Here is a 27469-nt window from a genome sequence, read left to right on the forward strand (position 1 = left end):
TGACCCTGCCAGTCTAGATCCCTGCCTTGATCACATTTCGGCCCCACCCTATGCCTAAACCCACTACTTTGGTCCCATAGCATCCCTTCTGGCCTTAGGTCCACCGTTAGGCTTAAGGGACACCCCAAAAACATTCCTCTGTCACTCCCAACAAGATCCAAATAACTGAGATCTCTTGGCCAGTTGCCTTACCACAGTCTAGCCCACGCTCTGGCCCTAAATCCATCTCACTAATGCTCACATTCAGGGACTGAAGCTTCAAACATCCTTTTTAAAAAGTTAGGTCTAGTTGACTCTCCAAAGAGGTGAGGCTTTGTACATAACCAGGGGTAAAGATTTGAATATAATAGAAGTCTATGCCTATTGAGGACTTCTACCAGCCTGATGTATCTACTCAACAAATATACACTTGCCATCTTCTCTTGCCTGCCCCTGGGCAAGGCAATGAGGACAATGGCCATGCCCTCTGCCACCTTACAACTCACAGTGCATGGGGAAGACAGACAAGCAATGAAGTAATCCCATATTCAAAGCAGTTTATAAAAGGAGGCCTGGGTGCCAGGGTAGCAGTGATAGAGCACAGCACAGTGTAGTCTGGTTGGAGTATATGTGGGGGGTGGGGGGTACAGATAAACAAGAAAGGCTTACTGAGGACAGAAGCTGATTACTTGGATGGCATGTTAAAGGGTTCTGCTTTCTTCAGCAGGTAAGAGAGACACACTGAGGACACTGGAGCGTGGGCCAGTGACACTGAGTAGGAATTCTAATCTTCAGGGTAGATGCAGGGGTGACCAGAGGCTGAGAAATCAGTGAAGATGCTTTGCAATGATTGATACTGACTTCTATTGTAAAGATCTGACTGTGAGTAGGGGTGATGTAATGACAGGGAAGATGTGCCTACTGAAATAAAAGGAACCAAGAACACAGGGACAATCTAAATAATCATAATCTTACCATTTCATCACTCTCCTGCTTCAATGAATCTTTGAGAACATTTTCAACACTGTCTTCTGAAGAGGCCATATTTGGTGATTCACAGTCTACCTGAAACACTTTTGTTACAATGCCACTGTGTCTGCCATCTCTGAAAATTATTTATAAAAGTCTGTGTTACACAAAGTCAAAGAAAAGGTGGCTAGCAATTAAGATGACTTTATCAAAGTCCCTTAGTCTAGCTACTAAATTTATTATATTTCAAATTGGAGAGATCAAAATATAATTCCTTACCTCATTCCATCAGGGTTATGTATTGCTGGGTAACAAACTACTCCAAAACATAGTGCCTTAAAATACAACTCTGTGGATTCAGCTGGGCAGCTCTCATTTGAGCTCTTTCATGTTGTTACAGTCAGATATCAGCAGGGGTGGAGTCAACCAAAGGCTCAACTGGGCTGGATATCCAAGATGGCTTCTTTCCTCGTATATGCAGAGTATAGGCTGGGATAACTGGAACAGCCAGGGGCTCGCCAGTCATCTCTCTAGCTCTGTCAGTCTCTCTTCTCTCTGTCCCTCCCTCCCTCTACATGTGGTTAGCTTGGGCTCCCTCACAGAATGGAAGTCTCAGGTAGTCAAACTTCCTACACAGTGGCTGGCTTCCTCTAGTTGTTTATGTTGCAGGAAACCAAAGCAGAAACTGCAACACTTCTTGTGATCTTGGAAGTCCTTGGCATCGTTCTATTCTATTGGTCAAAGTAAGCATTCTCTTGGTCAAAAGTCAGTCATAGGGCCAGGAGAAAGGCTACAAAAGGCCATGAACACTGGGAGGCTTGGTTCATTGGGGGTTATTTTTGGAGACTATCTACCACATTTACCATGAAGATATTGTACTATAAGGCTCAAACTATTCTAAAACAAAAAAATGCAGTTACCTAGGTATCATTCCATGTGAGTCAAGAACATTTTCCTTATCTCAGGTGTAAGCAGCATAACATATGCTGCTCTCGTAGACTTTGTAACTGTTATTCCTCAAATTCTATAATGTTTTCAAATATTCATATTTCACAATCAATCTTGTTCTTTTTTGATGCAAAAGGAGCTCCATGATAGAACAATGTAAAGGTGCCCATGACTAAAAACTAGTGCTGATTTCATCTCAGTACCAGTAGCTCACCTATACTCTTTGTAACAGCTTTATTGAGGTGTAATTTGCATGACATAAAATTCACCTATATTAAGTATCTAGTTCAATGAGATTTAGTAAATTTGTAAAATTGTGCAACTATCACTGCAATCCACTTTGAAATACCTCCCCCACCCAAAAGAAGTCCCTTGTGCCTGTGTGTAGCCACTACTTACTACCACCCATCTCAGCCAACCACCTATCTGCTTTCTATCTCTACAGTTTTGCCTTTTCTAGAAATTTAACATAAACGTAATTACACAAATATAGTTGTTTTACTTGTCTGGCTTCTTTCATTTATCATTTGTTTCTTTTTGGGGACAGGGTCTTGTTCTGTCTCCCAGGCTAGAGTGCAGTGGTATCATCATAGCTCACTGCAACCTCAAACTTCTGGGTTGAAGTAATCCTCCTGCCTCAGCCTCCCAAGTAGCTGGTACTACAGGTGTGTACCACCTTGCCCAGCTAATTTTTCTGTTTTTTATAAAGATGAGGTTTTGCTTTTGCTCAGGCTGGTCTCGAACTCCTGGCCTCAAGCAATCTTCCTGACTCAGCCTCTCAAAGGGTTAGGTTTAAAGGCATGAGCCACTGCACCTGGCCTCATTTATCATTGTTTTGTTTTTTTTTTTGAGGTTCATCCATGTGGTTGTAACTTGTTCATTTTTATTGAGTAGTACTCCATTTTATGAATATATCACAATTTGTTTATCTATGTCCCAGTTGCTAGTCATTTGGATTATTTCTGTTTCAGGGCTATTATGAATAACACTGCTATGAACATTCACATGGAAGTCTTTGTGTAGACATTTTCATTTCTCTTGGATAGATACCTAGGAGTGGAATTGCTGGGTCACATGGTAAGTATACATTAAACTTTTTAGAAATTGCCAAACTGTACCTGTTCCACTTTACATTCCCACCAGCATTAGCTGAAGGTTCCACTTTCCCTGCATACTCACTGACACTTGATATTGTCAGCCTTGTTGATGGCCTGCAGTCTTGATCATGTTCTCTGTTGCGTATCTCTTGTGTGTCAAAATGTAGGGTTGGCTGTTGTAACACAACTAAAATAATAGTGCCTTAAACAATGCAGAACCAACAGGGGGTAAGCAGTCCATAGCTGGTACAAAGTGTCATGGTGACAGAGGCATGGTATCAAGTTTCTACCTTGCTGCTCCCCCATTCCTAGGACATTGCACTTGACCTCATGACCCAACATGGCTGACAACCACATCTGCATTCCAGCCAGTGGAACGTAGGGCCCACCTCTTCCTTTTAGAAGCACAATCTGGAAGTTGAACACATCACTTCTACATATATTCACTGGCCAGAGCCTGGTGACATGCCTTTAGCTAGGTGCAAGGGGCACTGGGAAATATTGTCTAGGCAACCATGTGTCTGATTAAAAATTATGAGCTAGAAGGGAAAAACAGACATTGGGAGACAGCCAGCAGCCTCTCCACATCACCATGACCACGCCTGTTGTATTTATTTGATATATTTAACCCTCACCCCCACTCACTTGTATTGGAAGCTCACAGCTGCAACCCAGGTTATCCTCTCTATGTGATTATAGCTCCCTGATTACTCACAGCCAGTGATTCTGTTTGAATTTTGAAAATTCATACTTTTTCTATTTCCAGTTGTCTGCTTTCCTCAGCGTTCTTTGTCTGCTTTGCTCTTACTGATTTTCATATTGGTCTTTGGTACACTGCATCTGTTTTTATTAGCACTTCTTCAGCAACTGCTCAGATTTCTTACCTGCCCATTTTTCTCTACGTATTTTTAAACATAGTTAAAATAATATAATAATCTAATTTTTTCACTTATTATATCATAAATATTTTTGTATGTCAAAGCTTCAGGACCATAATTTTTCATCTTAATCTGTCAACAACCTTCAATTGTTAACAGCCTCATTTAAAGTCCTTTGTCTCCTATTAAGAAACTAATTACCTTAAGTACCTAAAAACAGACTTGAATGAAGCGGTACAATTTCCATAAAGAATTATTTTATGGCAAATCTATACAAGCACTCATTTTTTGAGCTGAAAAACGCCAAGATTTTCTTGCATAAATACTTTCCCTAAGCTGAGCATATGTGAAATACCAACAGTACTTTTCAGAATAGACACTTGGTGGGCACAGAGCAGAATGGTGAGGACCATAAAGAATGACCTTATTTTTTTGTACCCACCTAGGGACACATACACACAAAAAACAGGTGAGAAAAAAAGAATGACCTTATTTTTTAGATTCTTTTGAAAGCTGTATTAATGCCTTTGAACGACACAGTCATTAAATTACTTCATTTTACTACTACCTGCAGCTTCTAAAAGGGCTTGCCTTACAGCATTAAGCACCAGAGTATGTAGCTTCTCTTAAAGACTGAGATGGCTTGTTTCTATAGAAGTGCTTTGGCAAGTGAGAAAAGGCTGCAAATTCAAATATCTAATAAAGAATAACGTATAGGCTGGGCTGGGTGGCTCATGTCTGCAATCCTAGCACTCTGGGAGGCCAAGGCGGGAAGATCACTTGAGGCCAGGAATTCAAGATCAGCCTGAGAAAAAGCAAGACCTCATTTGTACTAAAAAAAAAATAGAAAAAAATTAGCCAGATGCAGTGGCACGCGACTGTAGTCCGTCCCAGCTGCCCAGGAGGCTGAGGCAGGAGGATCGCTTGAGCCCAGGATTTTGAGGTTGCAATGACCTACCATGATGCCACTGCACTCTAGCTGGGAAGACAGAGGGAAACTCTGTCTCCAAAAAAAATTTTAAAAAAAGGAAGAATGTATATAAAGGGGTTGTTTTATTTCATTTTATTATTGTTTTAATTTTCAGATGTCAAAACAATTATCTTTGGTGTAGAAGCTGTAGCTCTCCTCAAAAAGCCATACACTAGTTCAGCCAGCAGGGGGAGCTGGAGAGTGTTTTTAAAGTACCTGGAGAAACCAGGGGGGCTGTATTTGGTTTTGGGGTTTAAACAAATGTGTTACCAAAATGTGGTCAAACCTGTCTTGCTGTACAAAATGCTGGACAAGCGACACAGACTTTTCAAGCATTTGAGTTTTTTTCTACAACACAGTTTTCCAAATTAAGTGGTGTTTCTATATTTGAAAATGGGAAAAAGGCATTGAGTAGGAAAAAAAGGATAAAGAAAAAAATAAGGTAGCTAATGTCCAACAGGTTGAAATGACAGTAGCCTTGAAGGCCAATTAAGTCAACAGAAAAAGAAACAGAGAATGACTGTGGTGGTTGCAGGCTGCATTCTGGGGAATAAAAGAACCATCCATTAAACCTGGTATTTTCTTCAAAGCTAGATGGTCTTTTTTTTTTTTTCTTAATTATTTTATATTTTTCTTTCTTTTAAATTTTTTCTTTTCCTTTCCTAGTTGCCTCTGATTCAATAGATGAAGGTCTTTAGAAGTTCCCAGCCCTGGAAATGCTCTTCCTTCCAAAACCCCAATGTGGAATTCAAAATCAAAACAGAATTAATACATGTAACACTTCATTGAGCTGCACACTTATGACTTGTGCACTTTACAGTATACCTCAATAAAAGGCAAATAAAACATAAATGTTACTTATATATGCTGAAATTAAAATAACTTTTTCATTAGTGTCCTTCTAATGCTGCATTGATTCTAATAGAAAAAAGTAAATAAAATTAGAATATGTTGTTACATTATAAATCAGTTTAATTAACATGCTCTTAACTTACTTAGAGACTGCAATAGCTTTAACTTGTATTTTTCCATTAGGCAGAGTAATAGGTTTTATATACTTAAATGTACTGTTTTCACCATAACCAACTTTCTTCAGAAATTCAGGTTTGCTGCCATCCAGGGTATAATATATGGTGACATCCGGGGTGTCTGAAAAATCCAAAATAGGATAACTGTAATTAACACTAAAGTAGCAAGTCCCTGAATAATGCCTATAGGTCAATTATTTAAGGATATTTTTTATATATTGTAGAAATGAATTGTAATAACTAATAATTCAGTTCTTTCTCTGTGGTAGCATTGTGTGTTACATGAATGAGTTCATTTCATCTGTACAACCCTATGTGGTAGGTCTTATTTTTTACCCATCTATAGATGAGGTAACTGCCAGAGAGATTAAGAAACTTGCTAAATAACAGAGGAGTTGTAGTTTGACTTCTGCTACCTTGGATCCACAGCCCATGCTCTTGAACCACTATGCTCTTTTGCTTCCCCAAACAGGGCACTGATAAGATTCAAAAGGTCAAAAAAGGATATACAATGAAAAGTTTCCCTCCCACCCGACACCAGCTGCCCAGAGGCAACCAATGGTATCTTGAGTACCCTTCAAAAATATTTTTTATATCCATACAAGCATATACGTACATATTCTTATCTTCCCCTCTCTTTTTACATAAATAACATACCATACCCTGTTTCACATGTTTCTTTTTTCATGTAACAATATATCTTGGCTATTGTCCTATATTGGCACATAAAGAGCTTCCTCATTCTTTGTTATAGCTGTATCATATTCTCTTATATTCATGAATAATAATTCAACCAATTCCCTACAGATGGACACTTAGGCTGTTTATTTTTTTCTTTTGTAATTATAAGCATTGTAATGAATAACTTTGTAAAGAATTCTTTTTGTAAGTATATCTGTAAAACAAATATCTAGAAACTAGTACTGCTGAGTCAAAAGATACATGCATTTGTAATTTTGATTAATATTGCCAAACTATCCTCTGCAGACAGTTAAGCAATTTACACTGCCACCAGCAATGCATGAAAGCATCTGTTTAACCACAATCTCCCACATGTAGTGGGAGATTTTTCTTTTCTTTTTGCTAATTTCCTAGGTTAAAAAATAGTATCTTGTAGTTTCAACTTGCCTTTCTTACATTTTGAGTAAGATTGATTCATTCATTCAACAAATATTTACTGAGGACCTATTATGTGCCAGACACTGTTCTAGGCACTGGGGATACACCAGTGACCAAAGTTCCTGCTCTCATGGAGATTACATTTTAGGAAGGACAGACACAGAAACAGTAAACTGATAAACAAGTAAATACATTATGTCAGGTGTTGATTAAGCTTGGTGGAGTAAGTTAAGCAGGGATAAAATCTGCTCAGCAAGCAGAGGAAGAAGGGCTAGAGAAAGGATGAGGAGAAGCATATTTTTATACGTTTTAAGAGTCATTTATACATCCTTCCCTTAACAATGTCTTTTCACATCCTTTGCCCATTTTTATTTTGGATTATTATTCTTTTTGTTATTGAATTGTGGAATCTATTTTTATTGATTTGATATTTAAATATTAGAGAATTTGGACACCTTGTAATTCATATCACCTTTTGTCAATAATCACCCAACTTCTCCTATGTGTTCTGGGCACATATATTAAAATTTTTATGTTGGTTTGACAATTTTTAAAAAGCATATAAATTTTTAAGAGAAAGGAAGACATAGTATAGTGTAACACATTCTTAGTTGGAACTCTTGCTCTAGGAAGCACAGGGGTCAAATCAGGAATGCAGATAAATAGTTTGTGCACATTTCGGTTATTAAAATATATAACTGGAAGTTCAAAGTCTTTTTATAGATATTTCTTCATATGTTTTATCCATAAAATTTCCTTTCTTATGTTAATTATATATGTATACTAAATATGTATAAGCATATTTAAGAGCTTAAAAAATAAATATTAGCAAGATAGAAATTCACTGCTTTATTTCTGTAATAATAGTTAAGATTTATTTTGGCATTACTATGTGCCAAACCCTGTACACCTCACATATATACCAACTCATTTAATCCTCACAATGGCTCCAAGTAGTAATTATTATCCTTATCTTCCAATGAGGAAACTGAGACTCAAAAAGCCTAAGTAATGCACCCAAGGTCACTAGAAGTAGTCAAAGCCAGGATTCAATGTTTAACCTGTCTGACCAAAAAAAGCCTCTGTTAGTAGGTCAAATTTATTATCCAAGCTAAATAATGAGCATCTTGGAAAAGTCTGGGGAAGCACTGGGACATCTTACCTTGGCTAATGTGAATCAAGGCATTGCTGCAACTACATACCTATACAAATCAAAGGTTGGTCAAAGCAAACTGTTTTAATTTAAATATATACCACTCTATAAAATATCAAAGTACAACACTGTTTCAAATTTTGCAAGTTTTACAAACTTCCCAAAGTCCTAACTATAGAAATTATACAAAGAGATAAATCAGTAACCAGATGAGCACAAGGGATACGACAATGTTATTTTAAACAATTTCAAATACATGTGATTCCTACCCGATTTCATTTCCAATAGTGTGCTGTTATCAATTTCATGGTTAGCTTTTCCAGGTTGAGGCACTCGCAGTGGTATGATCTGAGGGACACACACTGAACCAGCAGTCATTTTCTCTGCTTACATTAAAAAAAGAGAGATAAATTCCAATGTGCACCTATATCTGAACACAAAAGCTAAAGAGCAGCATCTCATTTAAATGCAGCAAAACTAGTAAAAAACTAAAGAGAATACTGTTAATATGCTATCTACAAATATTATTCAATTTTTAATTGAAATAATTTTACATTTCAGCTGTGTTTTTGCTGTTAAGTTCTTGTGTGGGGTTTTGATTATGTAAATACCTACTTCTGAAAAAGGAGCATGAATGAATGAGATGGTGGAATGGAGTTACTTTAAATGGGCAAATTAAATGAATAAGGCAGAACAGAGACCATCACTAATACTCTGACCTCAGTTCCTCTAGATCATCATTATCCTTTCCTGCTCTGGTTTAGTGTACCACCTCTCTTGGCTTCAGGGCAGGTCATCACAGAGAGAACACAAGTAACTGCATGTACCACAAAATATTGCAGGTGTGGGGAAACTGCAGCGTTGGGGCCACAAGTGGCCGTCTGGATCCTTGAGTGCAGCCTTTTCAGTGAATCCAAATTTTACAGGATTAGGAATTTGCTCTGTAAAATTTGGATTCTGTTAAGTGGCCGACTTGGGGATCTGGAGGGCCACATGTGGCCTTGAGGTTCAAAGCCCTGCAATCATCGCCACAGTGGTTCTAGAATTTGAAAGCTGCAAAGACACTATAGAAGGACTGCAGAGTACCACTTATCAGCAAAAATGACGTCGGCATAAATATATACAGTGACCAACAAACACAAGTCTAACACTCCATCTACTGTATTTATAAATCTTGGTGATTAACTACCAGTAGGGAAGCCTTATTGGTCTTGGGAGTGGGGGGAGGTTGTCAATTTTTAACGCATAGCAGATTTCAGGAAAAAAAACAAACCTTAACAGAGCAACCATTTACATGTCTGTATTGCCTTTTCAAATTTCAATCATTATGGATACATACACTTTACTCAATCATAATTTCTATATTCATTCGATTTTTATAGTCTACTTCTTGCACTCTGTTTTTTACAGTTTTTTATATACTTACATAATCTTATTTGTCAATTTGTGGTTGAGCATTTAGACTATTTCTAGTTTCTTTTTAGTTTTGACTGTTGCAATTTGAATAATGCTGCTCTGAACATGTTTTGGTTTGAGTTTCATCAGACCGTAGTACCAAACGTGAGATAAATAAATTTAAGGAGTGAACGTAATTGGATTGTTCCAGATTGCGAGGGTCAAGAATATAAATTGCAGATACTGATAGCGCAGCAATAGCTCTGACAAAAATGTGGCTAGGCTTGAGGGGCCTTGCACATAGTCGCATTTCCATTTACGTGAGAGGCAATTAAAATAAAAATAATTGAAAATTTAGCTCTTAAAAAAAAAAAGAAAAATGAATTCTAAATAACAAAATGGCGGACCGGGCGCGGTGGCTCACGCCTGCAGTCCTAGCACTCTGGGAGGTCGAGGCAAGAAGATCGCTCGACGTCAGGAGTTCGAGACCAGCCTGAGCAAGAGTGAGACCCCCATCTCCACTAAAAATAGAAAGAAATTATATGGACAGCTAAAAATATATATATAGAAAAATTAGCTGGGCATGGTGGCGCATGCCTGTAGTCCCAGCTATTCGGGAGGCTGAGGCAGAAGGATTGCTTAAGCCCAGGAGTCTGAGGTTGCTGTGAGCTAGACTGACGCCATGGCACTCACTCTAGCCTGGGCAACAGAGTGAGACTCTGTCTCAAAAAATAAAAAATAAAAAAAATAAAAAACAAAATGGCGGAGAGGAATTCGTGAACCGCACCTAGTAGCTGTCATTGGGATGCTGAGGTGGCCAGTGGGCCCCACGCGAAGAGAATGGAGAAAAAGGCCGATCCGCTAGGTCAACAGGACAGCACGCAGTCAACAGCATCCCCAACCCCCCAATTTTCTGCACCCAGGCCGCCCCCTCGTCGCACGGATGCGCAATCCCTGTCTAGTCCTCGCCCCCGCGCATCAAGGGCAGTCAGGGACGCCTGCATCCTTTCGGCTGGACTGAGGGAGGGCCTCCTCCTTCACCAGCCGCGAGGACCAAGATAGCACCCCCAAGGCACCCCCACCGCCCCCAACCCAGAACCCGGGCCCTGGCTTCTCACCACCTCTTGCCTCCTTCTCCGCAGTGGACTGAGCAGCATCCGCAGCAAGCACACGCACCACAGACGCAGCAAGCCCGCCCCACCCACTGGGAGCTGCCAGGCGATTGGCAGGATCTCAGTTTCCTAGCAACCAACTCCGCCTCTGCGGCTTTTGGGGAGTCTGGTACGTGCCTGGCGATCCTTTCCCGGGGCTTTACCGCAGGCATCCAAGAATATGCCTTAACAGAGGGAGATAATTGCTAAAAGCTGGCGTCCTAATTCAGAATAAGGGAACCAGGCTTGTTCGTCCGAGAGGCATTGACATTCTGGAAAATAAGAATAAGAAGCTGCAGTGGCTCCGGAGAGTGGAACGGTGCAGGCGTGGCTTGGCCGCCTCAAGCCGACAACGAAGGACCGGCTTCGACACGACTGAGAGGTTCCTTGCACGGGGCCTAGCTCTGCCTTCCACCGATTCCCGGGGCTCCCCGGCTCACTATCTCGCGACTTGGTGCGTGTCTTTCCCCGGGAGTCGGGAACTGCGCCCTCATGGCTGAGGTGAAAGTGAAGGTGCAACCGCCTGACGCGGATCCGGTGGAAATAGAAAACAGGTAAACCGGGGAGGCTCGCTTCCTGGCTCGGACACCCGCAGGCGGCGGGTCATTTGGGCAGCTGGACCCCTTCTCCCGGAGCCCTTAGGAGAGGCCGGAGCGAGGTGGATAAACACGCGGGAAAGAGACTACCGGGTTCTGGACTCTATCCCACTCCCGCCCTTGGAGAGCAGAACTCTTAGGAAGTTCAAAACGGGTTTGGCAGCTTGCAACTTTGCTTATCTGGCTTTGCCCTGATGCTTTTGGGGAGGTTGCGATGTTGCTTTTCTTTGCTACATTGAGGTGATCAATGCCTTGAGAGAGGACCCTCGGCTTTTTCCCCCCGCAGTACTGGTGGATACATGTTCTGATTCAGGATCTCTCTTGTCACTAAGTGATCTCTCATGACACAATGATTGGGCAGAGTTAGGGTGCAGTTTGTGATTACGAAGCAACGTTAAGCCAGATGATTTCAGTGCAATATTGAACTCAAGACTTTTAGGACACCTAAAGACCCTCCCAGTTTGATATTCTCTACCAGTGCACTGCTATTCTTAGGTTATCACACAGTTTTAAAAGACTGCGACTTTCTCAAACTTTATAAATAACATATATTGATCCAATTGACAAAGTGAATATTTGGACTCATTTTTGTTTGGTAGGGATAATTCTATCAGCAGCCCGTCATTATGGTGAATTGTCATAACAAAATTTGGCTTCCCACCAGAGGTGTATGCATTTGTCTCCTACTTAGTGATTGATTTATGGCTTAACTTTGTTATGTTTATTTCATCTGAGAATTTTGAAGTCTCAGCTTTAATATTTTTTCTTTGTTTTCATTGGACTTTTGCTGTAAAGTTTATCTTAGTGAGGAAAAGAAATACTCGCCTTAAATAACAATAATAATGTAAACATGTATTTAGAAATGATCTTCCTCAATTTCTAACATGCTTTGATTGGAAACCATCATAGAAGCCCAGATTATCTGCCATATGTGAAAAAGGCACAATCTCAAACTGTTCTGCTTTTATTTTTCCCCTAATCCTTCTTGAAACATGTAAACATGAAGAATAACATTAATGCCTTTGTTTCTAGGATTATAGAATTATGTCACCAGTTCCCTCATGGAATTACAGACCAAGTAATTCAGAATGAAATGCCTCATATAGAAGCCCAGCAGCGAGCAGTGGCCATTAATAGATTATTGTCCATGGTAAGGTGAACCCAATTAGTTTGCATAATTACTTATGTGCTGTGATTGTCATTGTGCCCTATTGTGTAGTTGTGATGGTTAATTTCATGTGTCAACTTGACTGGGACACAGGATTCCCAGATATCTGGTTAAACATTATGTCTAGGACTGTCTGTGAGGGTGTTTCAATTCATTAGTGTTTGAATTGGTGAACTGAGTAAAGCAGATGTGGCCTCATTGTGGGTGGTCATCATCCACTCCATTCAAGGCCTGCATAGAACAAAATGCTGGAGGAAGGTTGAGTTTGCTCTCTGCCTGACTGCCTGAGCTTGGATATGGATCTTCTGCCATCAGCACTCCTAGTCCTCAGACTTTCAGACTTGGACCGAAATCTACACTATTAGCTCTTGGCATTCAGGCCTTTGATCTGCGCAGACAACTTTCCTGGATCTCCAGCTTGCTGAAGGCAGATCATGGGACTCCTTCAGCCCCCATAATCACATGAGCAAATACTTTATAATAAATATATTTCTCTCTCTCTTTCTCTCTCCACATATATATGTGTAGACATGTCTATCTATCTATCTATCCATCTATCCTATTGGTTCTGTTTCTCTGGAAAACTCTGACTAATATAGTAGTCATAAAACCAGAAAGTGTATTAGGTTTGACTGATAAGACTCCAAACCAGGAAATAGCTCAGACTGCCTGAATTGAGAAAAGAAGAAATAATTATGTACCATTTTTATGAGACAAATGAAATAAATGTATTTTGTTATAACTGTTGTATTTATTAAACAAATTTATTAACCAAATCCACTAAGATACATAAGGGCACACAGGCATACTCTGTTCTCACCTTCTGTTTGCTTCCTACTGCTGGTTTTGGGCCATTTCTTATAAAATATCTCCCTCCTGATTTTTCTGTGAGTCATCACAGAGCGCATTCATTAAGGTATCACTTTCCCCATTGTCATTATGAGCATTTCAGGAAGCTGGAAGGAGTCCAGTTGAAAGATAGTGGTGCTGGGCCTTTAGGAAGAAGTGTAGCTTCAGCCCCCAGTGACATTACAGTAGGGTTTTTCAGTGAAGCCCTTCTACCTGCTCTTACCTCTTCTGTCTTTAAGAACCGGGGACCCTAATGTCATTGTCCTCCAGTTGTCCAAAAACAAAACAAAAAAAAATTGTTTAAACACCCATCTAATGGTACCCCTTGCTCTAAATTTATTTCTCCTTCCTTTCCCCCATTATCAAAAAAACCTCCCATTTCCTGAGAGCATTTCAGTTTGGTTTTAGTAGCAATCAGGTAAAAGTGTTCTACACTAAGACCTCATGAATGACTGATTTGTTTTTTAAATCTGCCAGCCTTGTTGGATCTTAAGGCTCTGGATGTGGAGATTTGGGGACAGGTGAACCTTTTGTTAAACCATTACCTTCAACCCTTTAGCTCAGAGGTTGGCAAACTTTTTCGATAAAGTGCCAGATAGCATATGTTTCAGGCTTTGTGGGCCATATGGTTTCTGTCACAGCTACTCAATTCTGTCACTTTAGCAAGAAGCAGCCATGGATGATGATAGATAAACTAATGAGTATGGCTATGTTCTAATAAAACTTTATTTATAAAAAGAAGCAAAAAGAGTTTTGGTGATTTCTAGTCAATTCACTGTGGTGAAGGTCTTCAGCTCCAGGAAGGATGGAGGAAGGGATTCTGGGACGTTGTGGCAGTGGAAAATGTTCCTTTTTGGCCTCTGACCACCCACGCAGCCCTTTCCTTTCTGACTAAAAATCATCCTCAGCACCTGTCTCCCTTTTACCACCTCTGCAATTGTTTGTCCACTGTCAGTCCTATTGGCTATAGGCTATAGGCGGTGGTAGAGCTCCCAAAGGGTATTAAGCAAGGGAGTGATTATTAATAAATCACAAAGTGTTTTGACTTTTTTAAACAGTTCTCAAATTTGTTCCCCCATTTCCATTGCTGCTACTCCTGCATGGGTCCAAGCTCTTGGCTTTTACCTGGACTGGTGCAGTAGCATCCTAACTGGCTTTCCTGACTCCATCTGCCTCAGAGAAGCCAGCCTGATCTGTCTTAAATGCAGGTCTGACCAAGTCACTCTACCACCTAAAATCTGTCAGTACTGGAGATTCAAGCTCAAACTCCTGGGTTTACCACACTGAGCCCCTGCCTTCCTTGCCAGCTTCATATTCTCCACCATTTTGCCTCAAAAGTTATGCTTCAGAGGGAACAACAGATTGTTTTTGGTTTCTTGCCACATCATGCTGTTTCATGCCTCAGGGCTTTGGCTCATGCTGTCCCTGATCTGAAGGCTTTTCTTCTTCCCTTTCTTCACAGACTCACTAACTCCCTGTTATCCTTTGGGACTCAGCTCTGCCATTGTCTCCAGGAAATGACCCTGCACCCCAGGATTGGGCCACAGCCTCTTCTCTGAGTGCCCATCCACCCTTTACTTACCTCTGTGTTAATGCCAACCAAATGATTGACATTAACTGTGTATTTCCCTTTTAGAATTCATGTTTGTTCCCCTGAACACCTATCATAACACCTGGCACAGAACAAGCATTCCGTAAATGTTCATTGGCTGAATAAACGACTGAATGGAGCCTCCAAATTGAGCTTTGTGGTCCCATTTTGCCACTTAGTGGGGTCAGGGGAATGGATGGAGGGTGTCACTGTTTATCCAGTATGTAAACCAGTTTCCAGGTCATAAGTCTGTCCAGTCTTAACACATGAGAATGGGGCCCCTCTCAACATGGCTTTTGAGAACTGTCAGAAACCCAATGATACAGCCATCTGGGTTCTCCTAAGTTCAGACCCAAGGAAATTTAGAAACATGACAATACATGCTTTATTTTTGATTTGGTATATAAAAAACAATACTGTAGTCCTTTTATTCAGTGGGTGACTTATATGCCTAATTTTCATGTAATACAATAAAAACGCATATTAGTAGATGTCACCATGAACTTTATAAATTTTATTTAATCATTATGCAACAGAATATGCATGTTTAGCCTTTATTTGAAGTTTTTATTTATACAAATTATATTTTATATTGTATATTGTTGAGCCTAAGAAATACTGATTTATAGAAATGCCCTATATATTTTTAGAGACAGATATGATTTCAGAAGTCAAGAAAGGCTTTGCCCTAAAGGAAAATGTAAACGTGTTAGTTCTCATATCAAAAGCTGCCTCGCCTCAGGAGGGTGTCTCAGTGGTCAGTACCAGCTGCTTTCCAAGGCGACACTGCAATCTGGGCCTATGGCTCTCACCTGTTTTGAAAGACAAAGCAGGTCTTGCCTAGAGCCACGGGATGCTGGAGCTGATCAACAAAGGCCACCAGAGTTGAGAGCTGATCATAAGACATGCTGCCCGAGCTGGGCCCAGACAGAACCATGCGGTTAAAGTAAATAGCATAAGAAACAGCTCAAGCTTGACTTCAGAAATCTCTGTTCTAAATACACAATAACCAGAGCCACGATGTCTCTGTTTTTGCTAAAGTAATAGCCTTATCATAAAACTTGGAAGTTTGCCCTAAGAAGATTTTATAACTCATTGTTCACCTAGATAGAGTTAAAGGATCTGTAGTAGCCTCTTTGACGAGAGAGTCTTTGATGCTTATCATTATGTAAATCCCCTTGCCCTTGGCAACTGAGAACCTGTATCTGCCCTATAAGTATCTGTGTAAAACTTCAGTCTGGGTTGCATTTCTGCTGGAAGAGATGTAACCTTCCGGGCACCCTGCTTTATCTATCTTCATAAATCTTTACTTTATAAACTGTATCTTTGGCTCTGTGTGTTATTTGTATTTGTTTCCTACTATATTTTCATCCTATGCGACAACCCCTGTCTGAGGGACCCAAACTTTCACGGGGAGCATAGCTAACTCCCCACAGTATATATTTAATTTGGATTTGAATTTGAATATAGATTTTTATTTATTATTGTAAAGCTGCTTTTTAAAAATTCTTTATGCATTGATCATATAACTAAGCCATGATCTAGCATATAGGAAATTATTAGTATTGCTATTTTGAAAATTTTAAGATAAAGAGCTAGGTTTTGAAAAATACATTCTGTGTGATATATAAGCAAAAACGTAAGTTGGAAGTGAGGAACTGACAAATACCTGTGAGAAGTAGAATATTTTAGTCTGTGTAATAAAACTTTTAATGCATTAACATTTGGCATTGGATTTAATATAGCTCCAAAATAATTGACTCTTATTTTCAATTTTTAAAACTTCAGGGTCAGTTGGATCTCTTAAGGAGCAATACAGGCCTTTTATATAGAATAAAAGACTCTCAGAATGCTGGGTAAGCACTTATCTTTTTAATTTTAAGAAAATTTTAATTATTACAAAGTAATAATATGTATTGGAAAAAAGCTAATGCAAAATTGCATAATGTAAACCTGTCCTGCATATCATCCCTGCCTCCTATAATACATTCCATTTCCCAGAGGTAACTGCTCTTAATAACTTGGTATATATCCTTTCTTCTAGATATATATAAATACACATAGATGATTATATATTTATATATAATCTCTCTCTTTTTTTTTTTTTTAACAAAAATGGGATCATGCTATCCATACTGTTTTGCAACTTGTTTTTTTCACTTACTGTATCTTGGACATCTTTTCATGTTGATACACACAGCTCTGTCTCATTCTTTTTAAGGTAAGCCCTTCTTTTGGTAAATATGTCACCGTGGTGACCTTGTCTGCTAATTCATTTAAGTAGTCATGTAGATTGTTAGATTATCCTGTGCCCCTTTGCCTTTTTAATTGTTTTATTTCTCTCCAGTAAAATGAAGGGATCAGATAACCAAGAAAAACTAGTATATCAAATCATAGAGGATGCAGGAAATAAAGGTAAGCATGTTAAGGATAAAGCAGAAAAAAACATTGCCTTTGGGCCTAGATACAGGGACTGAAACCCCAGTTTCCCAGGGTAGAGCTCGGTGTGTAGAGTGTGCTGCCACTTGTGTAAAACAGGGAAGACAGGAACAGAGCATACATGTATAATATGCATGTGCCTGAAGGATACCCAAGAGTGATGCCATTGTTACCTTGAAAGGGGCAGGAATGAGATGGCCATAGCCAGTGTTGGAAAAAGACTTCCGAATTCTGAGCCACATGAATGTATTATCTATTCAAAATAAATGCTTAATTTTTTAAAAAACATCCTTACTTTCTAGCTATATGACATCAGCAAGTTACTTAAATTTTGTGAGCCTCAGTTTCTTCATCTTAACTACAAATGTGGATAATAACACCTCTGGTATTTGCAAGGGCCTGAGGGATACCTAGTACAGGGTAGCAATGTCTTGACGGATGCCCCTCAGCAGCTGTGGTTCCCCTTCTATCTCCCTTGAGGAACTGTATATAGATTGCACTTATTATGATTTAGGATCTTTTGAGTCATTGATATTAGCTTGAAAAATTATGATGTAATCTAAAATTAATTCTTATATTTATTAAAATGTTAATAAATATAACATATCCTATGAGAAAGCCATCCTGTATTTTTGTTTTAATCTTCCTATCTCGTTATGCCTCTACCTTGGGAAGAAAATAAAGCAAAATATTTTTACGTACATTCCCTTTCCACATACAACACTTAATTTCCTTCTTTGAAAGAGAAATCATAGCTTCCCATGCAGGGCTTTTAGTAGCTGTAAGAACTACAGACTTCCTTTTTCCATCTCACAAATATAGTGTTGTATAAATAATGGATTACATGCATGCAAAGGGGTTTTCTTGTTCCCATTTAAGGATGGAAGTTGACCCTGACTCAAATTTAAGTTTGTTTTTTACATTTATAATCTAAAGTGAAAATACCAGAAAACAGATTAGAGTACAGGAGAAGATAGAAGGGATGATATAGTTAATTCAATAGTATTCATTATTTTTTCTTCCATTACAAAAAGATCCTTTTCATGGATTTTTTAAAATGTGCCACACTGGGATTCCAAGAAATTTCCAGTTAGAATATAAAACATATGACTTATTTATTGTTTTGTATACTTTTGCTACTTTAGCCAAGGTTCTTACATCTAAGTCATTTAATTTTTACTGTTAGCTTAATTTTGCCAGTTTTGTAATAAGATATACGCTATATGAATAGAAACAAAAATCCAAGAACACCATAGTTCAACTTAATTTACTTTCTCATAGGAATATGGAGCAGAGATATCCGATACAAAAGTAACTTGCCATTAACAGAAATCAACAAAATTCTGAAGAATTTGGAAAGTAAAAAGCTTATTAAAGCTGTTAAATCAGTAGCAGTGAGTAGTGCTTCCCTCGAATATTCACTTACCTATGTTGCTTGAAGTGTATTTCAAGTGTTTATTCTTGAAAGCTATGTTGTGATTTAAAATAACTGGTCAAAAAAGACTTTTAAAAAATTAGCTTATATTGGATTGGTTTGGAGATGCTGCTTAGATTTCCCACTACCTTGTTAACTCTTGGTGTCTGACCCACTAAAAAACCTGAAACTCTTTTACTGTCTTCAGTGAACAATTTTTGGAGTCATGAACATTTTTCCTAGATTTTGTAGTATGTAAAATAATTTACCCCAACTTATTAGCTTACACATTCAACAAATATCTCTTGAATGTTTGCTGTGTGCCACATGGTTCTGGGTGCTTAGGATACATTAATGAACAAGTCAGAAAGATCCTTGCCCTGGTGGAGCTTTGTTTCCAATACATTGGTGTGTTTCTTCCTCCTCATCCCACCCCACCCCTACCACATCCTAGGGTTCCATGCTCCAGAGCTGTCTCCATCAGGGACATCTGCCACTTACCTTACTGATTTAGATGTCAAGTGAGATGAAATTCCCCTAGAATAAAGTTTGCTTGGGCTGAGCGTGGTGGCTCATTCCTGTAATCTCAGCACTTTGGGAGGCTAAGGTGGGAGGATTTCTTGAGGCCAGGAATTCGAAACCAAACTGGGCAATGTAGCAAGTCCCCATCTCTATAAAAAATTTAAAAATTAGCCAGGTGTGGTGGCATGCACTTGCAGTCCCAGCTACTGAAAAGCCAATATGGGAGGATCACTTGAGCCCAGGAGTTCAAGGTTATAATGAGCTACCATTGCACCGCTACACTCTAGCCGAGGCAACAGAACAAGACCTTATCTCCAAAAAAAAAAAAAAAGTTTTCTTGAATACAAATTTCAGCATATAAGAATTTGATGTTCATTAGTGATTTTATTTACCAATTGATATTTATATCTTACTACTTCCCTAATTTAGAATAGCATCTCTTCCACATTTTTAAAAACATATATAAAAGTAGAGAAAATAATATAATGAATCCTCATGTATCCATCACCTAGCCTAATTTTCCCTATGTTCCTTCTATATCTTTATTTTTAATCATAACTTTATTGAGCTATAATCACATACCACAAAGTTCATCCTTTTAAAGCATACAACCCAATGGTTTTTAGTATATTCTCAAAGTTGTGCAGCCATCACCACTGTTCTAATTTTAGAACATTTTCATCACCCTAAAATGTGACCCCACTAGCATTCGCTTCCTAGCCTCCTTCCCCACAGTCCCTGACAAGCACTAATCTACTTTCTACCTTATAGATGTGCCTATTCTGGACAGTTCCTATAAACAGAATAATAGATTATATGGTCTTTTGTGTATGACTTCTTTCACTTAGCATGATGTTTCAAGGTTTATCCATGTTGTACTTTATTCCTTTTTATTGCATTGTAAATTCCACTGTACAGATATATACTACCTTTTGTTCCTTGTCAGTTGATGGACTTCCATGTCCTTTTAAGCATTACAATAATCTTAGACCTAACTATAAAGTGCAAAACTCTTTTTTGAAGAAAGCATAAGAGAAAATCGATATGACCTTGGGTTTGTTGATGAGTTTTTAAATGCAAAACCAATAGTACAATCTACAAAAAAAAAAATTGATAAGTTGGACTTTATTAAAATTTAAAACTTTTGTTCTGCAAGACACTGTTAAGAATGAAAAGACAAGCTACATACTAGAACATATTTGCAAATCACATATTTGATGAAGAACTTGTTTCTAAAATTATATGAAGAACTCTTAAAATTCAACAGTAAGACAATAAACAATTCAATTAGAAATAGGCAAAAGACCTGAACCAATACCTCACCAAAGAAGATATACAGATGGCAGATAAGCATATGAAAAGATACCTAACATTATTTATCATAATTAATAGAAATTGCAAATTAAAATAACAATGTGGGCCACCTCAGTGACTCTTGCCTGTAATCCTAGCACTCTGGGAGGCTGAGGCAGGAGAATCACTCAAGATCAGAAATTCAAGACCAGCCTGAGCAAGAGCAAGACCCTATCTCTACAAAAAAATAGAAAAATTAGCTGGGCATCGTGGCACACACATGTAGTCACAGCTATTCAGGAGGTTGAGGCAGGAGGATTGTTTGAGCCCAGGAGTTTGCTGTTGCAGTGAGCTATGATGACATCACTGTGCTCTAGCTGGGGCAACAGAGCAAGACTCTGTCTCAAAAAGAAAAACAAAAAAATGTTTTAGTATAGTGAGATACCACTACACACCTATTAGAATGGTTAAAATCCAAAAATTGATCATACCATACGCTGGCAAGCTACAGACCAACAGGAACACTCATTCATTTCTGGTAATAATGCCGAATGGTATAGCCACTTTGTAAAACAGTTGGGCTGTTTCTTAAAAACTAAACAAAGTCTTGCCACGAGATCCAGCAGTCATGCTTCTAATTATTTACCCAACTGATTTGAAAACTATGTCTACACAAAAAATTCCATGTGACTGTTTATAGCTGCTTTGTTCATAATCTCCAAAAACTGGAAGCAACCAAGATGTCCTTCAATAGGTGAGTGGATAAACAAACCAGAATATTATTCAGTGATAAAAAGAAATGAGCTATCATGAAAAGACATGTATGAATCTTAAATGCATGCTATGAAGTGTAAGAAGCCAATCTAAAAAGGCTGCATGCTATATGATTCTAACTATATGACATCCTGGAAAAGGCAAACCTGTAGAGACAGTAAAAAGATCAGTTTCCAGGGGCTAGGGATGGGATGATAGAGAAAGGTGAATAGATGAAGCACAGGAGATATTTTTTAGGGCAGTGAAACTGTTCTGTATGACACAAGCATTAAGGATGTGTCAAAACCCATACAACTTTATAGCACAAAGAATAAATCTGGGGTTTTTTTCCCCTTTTGTTTTTTCTCTTTTTTGAGACTAAGTCTTGCTATGTTGCCCAGGGTGGAGGAACCCCTAGGCTCAAGCAATCCTTTTGCTCCAGCCTCCCTTGTAGATGGGACTGCACAAGTGCGCCACTACACCCAGCTGAGAAATCTTAATGTGTACCAATTTTTAAAGTCATTTGGGAGATAGGGGGATACTAGGGTGGAATGCAGAATGTAACAGCAGAAACTAAATGTATTACAAAAGTAAGAGACAACCTCATTGAAAAAGGTAGAGGAATAAGGTGCTGACCTAAGTAACTGTGGAAATAAGTGGTGTTTATAAGACTAAAGGCAAAAGGAAATGTACATAATCACGTATTCACTGTATTTGAACTGATTGAGTTATTTCCCATGAGGCTCCTGGTTAATCATTCTGATACCACTACATGTAGTATGCTAGTCTTGAACATTTATGTAGGTGGATTGGGGATGCTGGCTGCAATGCAATTCTAACTACCTGGAGTTAAGTCCCAAATTTCACAGGTTAAAGGCACAGTCTTCCCCAAGACTGTCCTCACTTTAGACACCAGTCACAAGTTCAGGAGTACCCAGGCCACCCACACTTTGACCAGGTGGCTACAAATTTGTGGGTTCCCATTACCCCCTCAGGTTCAATCATTCACTAGAATGACTCACAGAATTCAGGAAAGCACTATTCTTACCATTATGGTTTTATGATAAAGGATACAAAGAACCAGCCAACAGAAGAGGGCAAGGTCTGGAAGGGTTCCAGACATGAAGTTTTGTAACTGAAAAGTATAAAATAAATACTCATGAGTCCATACTGGTATTTATAAGTGTTTGAGAAATTGTCACAACCAAAAGCAGCCTAAGGAGAGATGACAACTAAATGCACCATGGTCCTAGATGGGATCTTGGAGCAGAAAAGTACATTGAGGGAAAACTGATGAAATCTTGGTAAAGTATGAATTTCAGTTAATAGTGATGTATCAGTATGGGTTTATTAATTGTGACAAATGTAATGCACTAATACAAAATGTAAATAATAGGGGGAAGTGGGCATGGAGTATGTGAGAACTTTCTTTACTATCTTTGTGATAATTCTGTATTTCTAAAACCACTCTAAAATATGTAAGTTTATTTTTTTATTTAGTTTTCAGAAACTATCGTAAACACATTAACTGTGCCATTCTTTCCTAGGCCTCAAAAAAGAAGGTGTATATGCTCTATAACCTGCAGCCAGACCGATCTGTGACTGGTGGAGCCTGGTATAGTGACCAAGATTTTGAATCTGAATTTGTAGAGGTGCTTAACCAACAGTGTTTTAAATTCCTACAAACCAAGGTGAGGCATAACTAAGGAAACATCACTGCAAATCTTTGAAAAAGTTTCTTTAGAAAGGATTTTAATCTTGTATAGCATATTTTACAAGAATTAAAAATCTGAAATTGGAAATTTACTAAACAAAATATTTCTGCTGTTTGTTTGACTCAGTATAAATTGTATTCAGAAAACACTCACCAGGATTCTTGCTTAGATTTCTTATGTTTAAACTCTTATAGGCAGAAACAGCACGAGAAAGCAAACAGAATCCAGTGATACAAAGAAATAGTTCATTTGCTTCATCACACGAAGTGTGGAAATATATCTGTGAACTGGGGATCAGTAAGGTCAGAATTCAAGTTTATAACCTTTTCATATAATTTTTATCTTATTTTTAAAACTTATTCTTCATCATAAGATATAGTTTACAGTGTATATCCAAAATGTATTTGACCCAGACCCTTTTTTTCAGGTGACAGTCATGAACATTCTGCAGAACCCACTGTGGGAGAATACTGTTCTATACCATAGGCAAAGGCAGTCACTGCCATCAGGCACTCTCTGAACAGTTCCTGAACTTGGGACACAGAGCAAGCAGCATACTGCAGTCCTGGCAGTGCATTTCACTCCCCAAATTTAAAAGTCAGTTCTGACAAGTTCTTGACTTTATCGGAGACATTTCAGCATATGTGCATAATATTAGTCATGACATCAGTTGTCATTTATTGGTATTTTCTTACTTTGGAGATGTAAATGGTGTTATCAGCACATTCTTTTGAAGACCTGTACATAAAGACACTGATGCTTTTCACAGTGAAGAAGTCAAAGTGGCCACTTGGACAAGTCATTTTCATTTCCTGGGCCCCAGATTTCTCATTTATAAAGAACTAGGAACTTGGACTATCTGATGTCTAAAGTACCTTCCTGCTGAAACATTTTATAAATCTCCACCATTAACTTCTAAGACTTCTATGTTTTACTTAGGAGTTGAGGACATTAGAAAGTATCAAACTGAGCATGAGATTTCTGTCCCTAATATGTCAGTGGTTTATGTTAACTTTGACTGTTGTTCATTCCTCCCCAGCATAATGCTTCTCCCACTTCACCATAGAATTGTGACCCTTTACTGTTTATAACACCCTCCAAATGGATGTCTCCTTGTCCTTTTTGTGTCCTTTTTAATGTATCCCTTTTTTAGGTAGAGTTGTCCATGGAGGACATTGAAACTATCCTGAATACACTCATTTATGATGGGAAAGTGGAGATGACTATTATTGCTGCAAAAGAAGGTACAGTTGGCAGTGTAGACGGACACATGAAGCTGTACAGGGCAGTCAATCCAATCATCCCGCCCACAGGTTTGGTCCGGGCACCCTGTGGACTCTGCCCGGTGAGTTAAAGTGGCTTCACTTTACACTTGACTGCCAGGTGCAAATGCCACATAAGGAAATCAGAGCAAGCACACCCCGGTATTCTCACATTGGAGTTGACCAAGAGCTGCTCAAACCTCCATGTAACCTGTTCATTAAATGTCTGTCTGAACGTTTAATGAACAAATCATTGCCTTACATTCTTTTTTGGAATAACCAGGTTAAAGACATTTGCATTTTCTGCTTTTGGCCCTGAAATGGACACTTTCTGATGAGGGAGGGAAATGAGATTTGTTGAGAAATCCTGCCATGGGCTAGGTGTGTCCCTTATGACTTTCATAGGTGGTCTCATTTAATCCTTCTTTGTCCTTAAAGCTAGTGGTGTTATTTCCCCTTAAGAATGAGGGAGCTTAGGAAGACCTGAGAGCATACAGCTTAGAAGAAACAACCAGGATTCAAACCCAGAGATCGCATCTTTCCCCTCCAGCATGCTCCAGCACTATGCAGTCATTTGTCCCCAGATAGGTTATGAGTGTCAACTCTGTGTGTGCTGTAGGCACTGAGGACACAACAGAGAGGAGGAAACACTGTCCCAGTTCCCGTGGCATTTAGATTCTCAGGCTGCTAGTCTGTGCTTTGTTTCTGGCCCTTGTCTATGTGCCTAAGCTCTCCAGGCCCTGGTTTCAACTCCTAGATAACAGGCTGACATGTTGGGGATTCTATTGAGCACCCTTCACAAAATGCAAGATAGCTAAACATGAAACATTCAATTAGTGAAAATTAATTCATTCATATGTATAGATCTCCCTTCCTGCACTCCTGTGTTACCTGCCATTTTTAGCCTTTTGCCCAGTGGGCAGGTGAACATGATGATCTTAATGCCACTGTAAAAGGCCTCTCATAACTTTATGATCTCAAAGCAGGCCCCATTATAATATGTTCTTAAATACAGTCCTAATCCCTTTCAATTTGAAACTTTGTTTTTAATATTGCTTTAAATAGATGGTTGGGTCTTAGATATTTTAAAACTTTAGTTTGAATATAAACTGTTTTTTCTTTTCTTAAAGGTGTTTGATGACTGCCATGAAGGTGGTGAGATTTCACCATCTAACTGTATTTACATGACAGAGTGGCTTGAATTTTAATAGAAAGTTACGAACTTTACTGACATTTTGCAAATGAAGTTACTTTGTGAGAAGACAATTTAATCATGATGGAACATCAAATCTCCTTCAAAGCAAACTTCATAATAATGGATATAGACTTGCTGCTATGAAAACATATTTTTTAATTTATGAGGACTAAATTTATATTGGTAAAGTAGCCAACAGAATATGAAACAAATAAGGTCAGTAGTGAAATCCATTCTTCAGCAAATAAAATACTTTGAAATTCTGGAGGATTACATCTTCTGAAGCTTCTGAGAATTTTGATGGGTCAAGGAAAAATAAGCCAACAAACCCATATTTACCAAGTACCAGGATAATGGCTAGAGTGTAAATATGTTCTATTTAAAGTTATTTCTTAAGGTCTTCATTGGAAGTTTTTTATATCTGGCTCACTACCACCATTTTTGTTTTCTATTTTCTCAGTAGTTTCATTGAGAAGAAATGAAAAGTATACAAACTTGGGGCATAACTAGGGGAGAGAATGGAACATACCTTTTCCACACACTGCTAATTCCTTTTACATCAGAAATACTCTTTGAGGCAGGGCATGGTGGCTCACGCCTGTAATCCTAGCACTCTGGGAGGCCGAGGCAGGCAGATCATTTGAGCTCAGGAGTTCGAGACCAGCCTGAGCAAGAGCAAGACCCCGTCTCTACTAAAGAATAGAAAGAAATTAGCTGGACAACTAAAAATATATATATGTAAAAAAAAAATTAGCCAGGCATGGTGGCACATGCCTGTGGTCCCAGCTACTCGGGAGGCTGAAGCAGAAGGATTGCTTGAGCCCAGGAGTTTGAGGTTGCTGTGAGCTAGGCTGACACCACAGCACTCTAGCCTGGGCAACAAAGTGAGACTCTGTCTCAAAAAAAAAGAAATATTCTTTGAGAGGATTATGCTACCATTCTTCAAAACCAAACAATGACTATTGTCAAGGATGTATTTTCAGTGCATAAATACTATCATTTTCGTCCTACAGGGAATATTTTCACTGTTCTTTATTAAAGTCTTACAAGTTTTACTCTGTGGCTCAATTGTATTATTGGCTAGAATTTTCCCTAGATTCTTATTTAATGTCTACAATAGACTGAATGTCTGTGTGCCCCCAAAATTCAGATGTTGAAATCCAATCCTCAATGTGCTAATATTTGGGGGGGAGTGGGCAGCCTTTGAGAGGTGATAGATCAGGAGGGTGAAGCCCTTAACAATAGGATTAGTGCCCTTAGAAAGGAAACCCAGACCGCTCCATTGCCCCTTGTGCCACGTGAGGACACAGACAGGAGACAACCATTTATGAATCAGAGTGGGCTCTCACCAGACACCAAATCTGTAAGTACCTTCATCTTGGAATTCCCGGCCTCCAGAATTGTGAGAAATAAATTTCTGTTGTTAGCACCAGCCTGTGGTATTCTGTTATGGCAGACAGAACACACTAAGACAATGTCTGATCATTTAATTACAACAAAAAATAATCCATTGCCCTCTATTCACACTTTATGTTGTTGGAGGTGGATATCAATTCTTCTTATCCTGTTTTAGATTTGTTTCCTTTCCTTATTTGGTTATAAAAATCATGGTATGTTATGTCTAAGCAAAAAGCCATTTTAATTGTTCTCAGTTCTAATAGCACTTTCAGTTCCAATCATCAGCCACATAGAAAACACTAGGTTATTTGATGTATTGATGTACAGAAGTTAGCTGCAGAGCTTTTTAGGATCTTATCTGTTGTATTTTCACTTTGTAGCTCCACTTAAAAGTTTCTGTATCCAGGCCAAAAACATGGACCAACAGAAAGGAATTCAAGGTCAGCTACTACTGAAGCCTGACTTCTAACACCAGTTTGGAGAGCTCCAAGTGGACAACATCAGAAAAGTTATTTTGAGATAAATGGTATCAGTAAAATAAAATTCAGCTCAGTAACCAATTTTTATCAGATAAATTCTGTGGCCAG

At 38.7% G+C, this 27469-nt stretch overlaps 2 protein-coding genes across 3 annotated transcripts in view; one reads left to right on the forward strand and one right to left on the reverse strand.

Annotated features, from left to right (window-relative positions):
* The window catches only part of DZANK1 (double zinc ribbon and ankyrin repeat domains 1), a 77226-nt gene extending 66556 nt beyond the window's left edge, over window positions 1–10670 (reverse strand). Inside the window, exons 1-4 of the mRNA XM_045528183.1 lie at window positions 10655–10670; window positions 8411–8527; window positions 5837–5990; window positions 955–1084 (exon numbers count right to left, since the gene is read on the reverse strand). Coding sequence (XP_045384139.1) covers window positions 955–1084; window positions 5837–5990; window positions 8411–8519 — 393 coding nt within the window. The 5' untranslated portion in view covers window positions 8520–8527; window positions 10655–10670. The remainder of the gene's footprint in view (window positions 1–954; window positions 1085–5836; window positions 5991–8410; window positions 8528–10654) is intronic.
* A 151-nt stretch (window positions 10671–10821) lies between these two features.
* POLR3F (RNA polymerase III subunit F) lies at window positions 10822–25872 on the forward strand. Of its 2 annotated transcripts, XM_045528232.1 has the most exons (9): window positions 10825–11241; window positions 12316–12433; window positions 16680–16747; window positions 17239–17306; window positions 18612–18724; window positions 22860–23003; window positions 23222–23329; window positions 24181–24372; window positions 25420–25872. In XM_045528232.1, the coding sequence occupies exons 1-9, from the start codon at window positions 11180–11182 to the stop codon at window positions 25495–25497; spliced, it is 951 nt and encodes a 316-aa protein (XP_045384188.1). In that variant the 5' UTR covers window positions 10825–11179; the 3' UTR covers window positions 25498–25872. The 2 variants fall into 2 exon arrangements, with proteins under 2 accessions (XP_045384189.1, XP_045384188.1); XM_045528233.1 differs by lacking the exons at window positions 24181–24372; window positions 25420–25872 and adding an exon at window positions 23455–24164 and having other exon boundaries at window positions 10822–11241.
* The last annotated feature ends 1597 nt before the right edge of the window (window positions 25873–27469 follow it).

Source organism: Lemur catta, chromosome 17, assembly GCF_020740605.2.
Source record: "Lemur catta isolate mLemCat1 chromosome 17, mLemCat1.pri, whole genome shotgun sequence".
NCBI classification, from domain to species: domain Eukaryota; kingdom Metazoa; phylum Chordata; class Mammalia; order Primates; family Lemuridae; genus Lemur; species Lemur catta.

What these genes read in the sequence shown, in the direction of transcription:
- POLR3F (XM_045528232.1), top strand. Translation starts at nt 11,180, where the DNA reads ATGGCTGAGGTGAAAGTGAAGGTGCAACCGCCTGACGCGGATCCGGTG. An exon ending in CCGGTGGAAATAGAAAACAG is followed by an intron (nt 11,242 to 12,315) that starts GTAAACCGGGGA and finishes CTTTGTTTCTAG; the next exon opens with GATTATAGAATTATGTCACC. An exon ending in AAAGACTCTCAGAATGCTGG is followed by an intron (nt 16,748 to 17,238) that starts GTAAGCACTTAT and finishes ATTTCTCTCCAG; the next exon opens with TAAAATGAAGGGATCAGATA.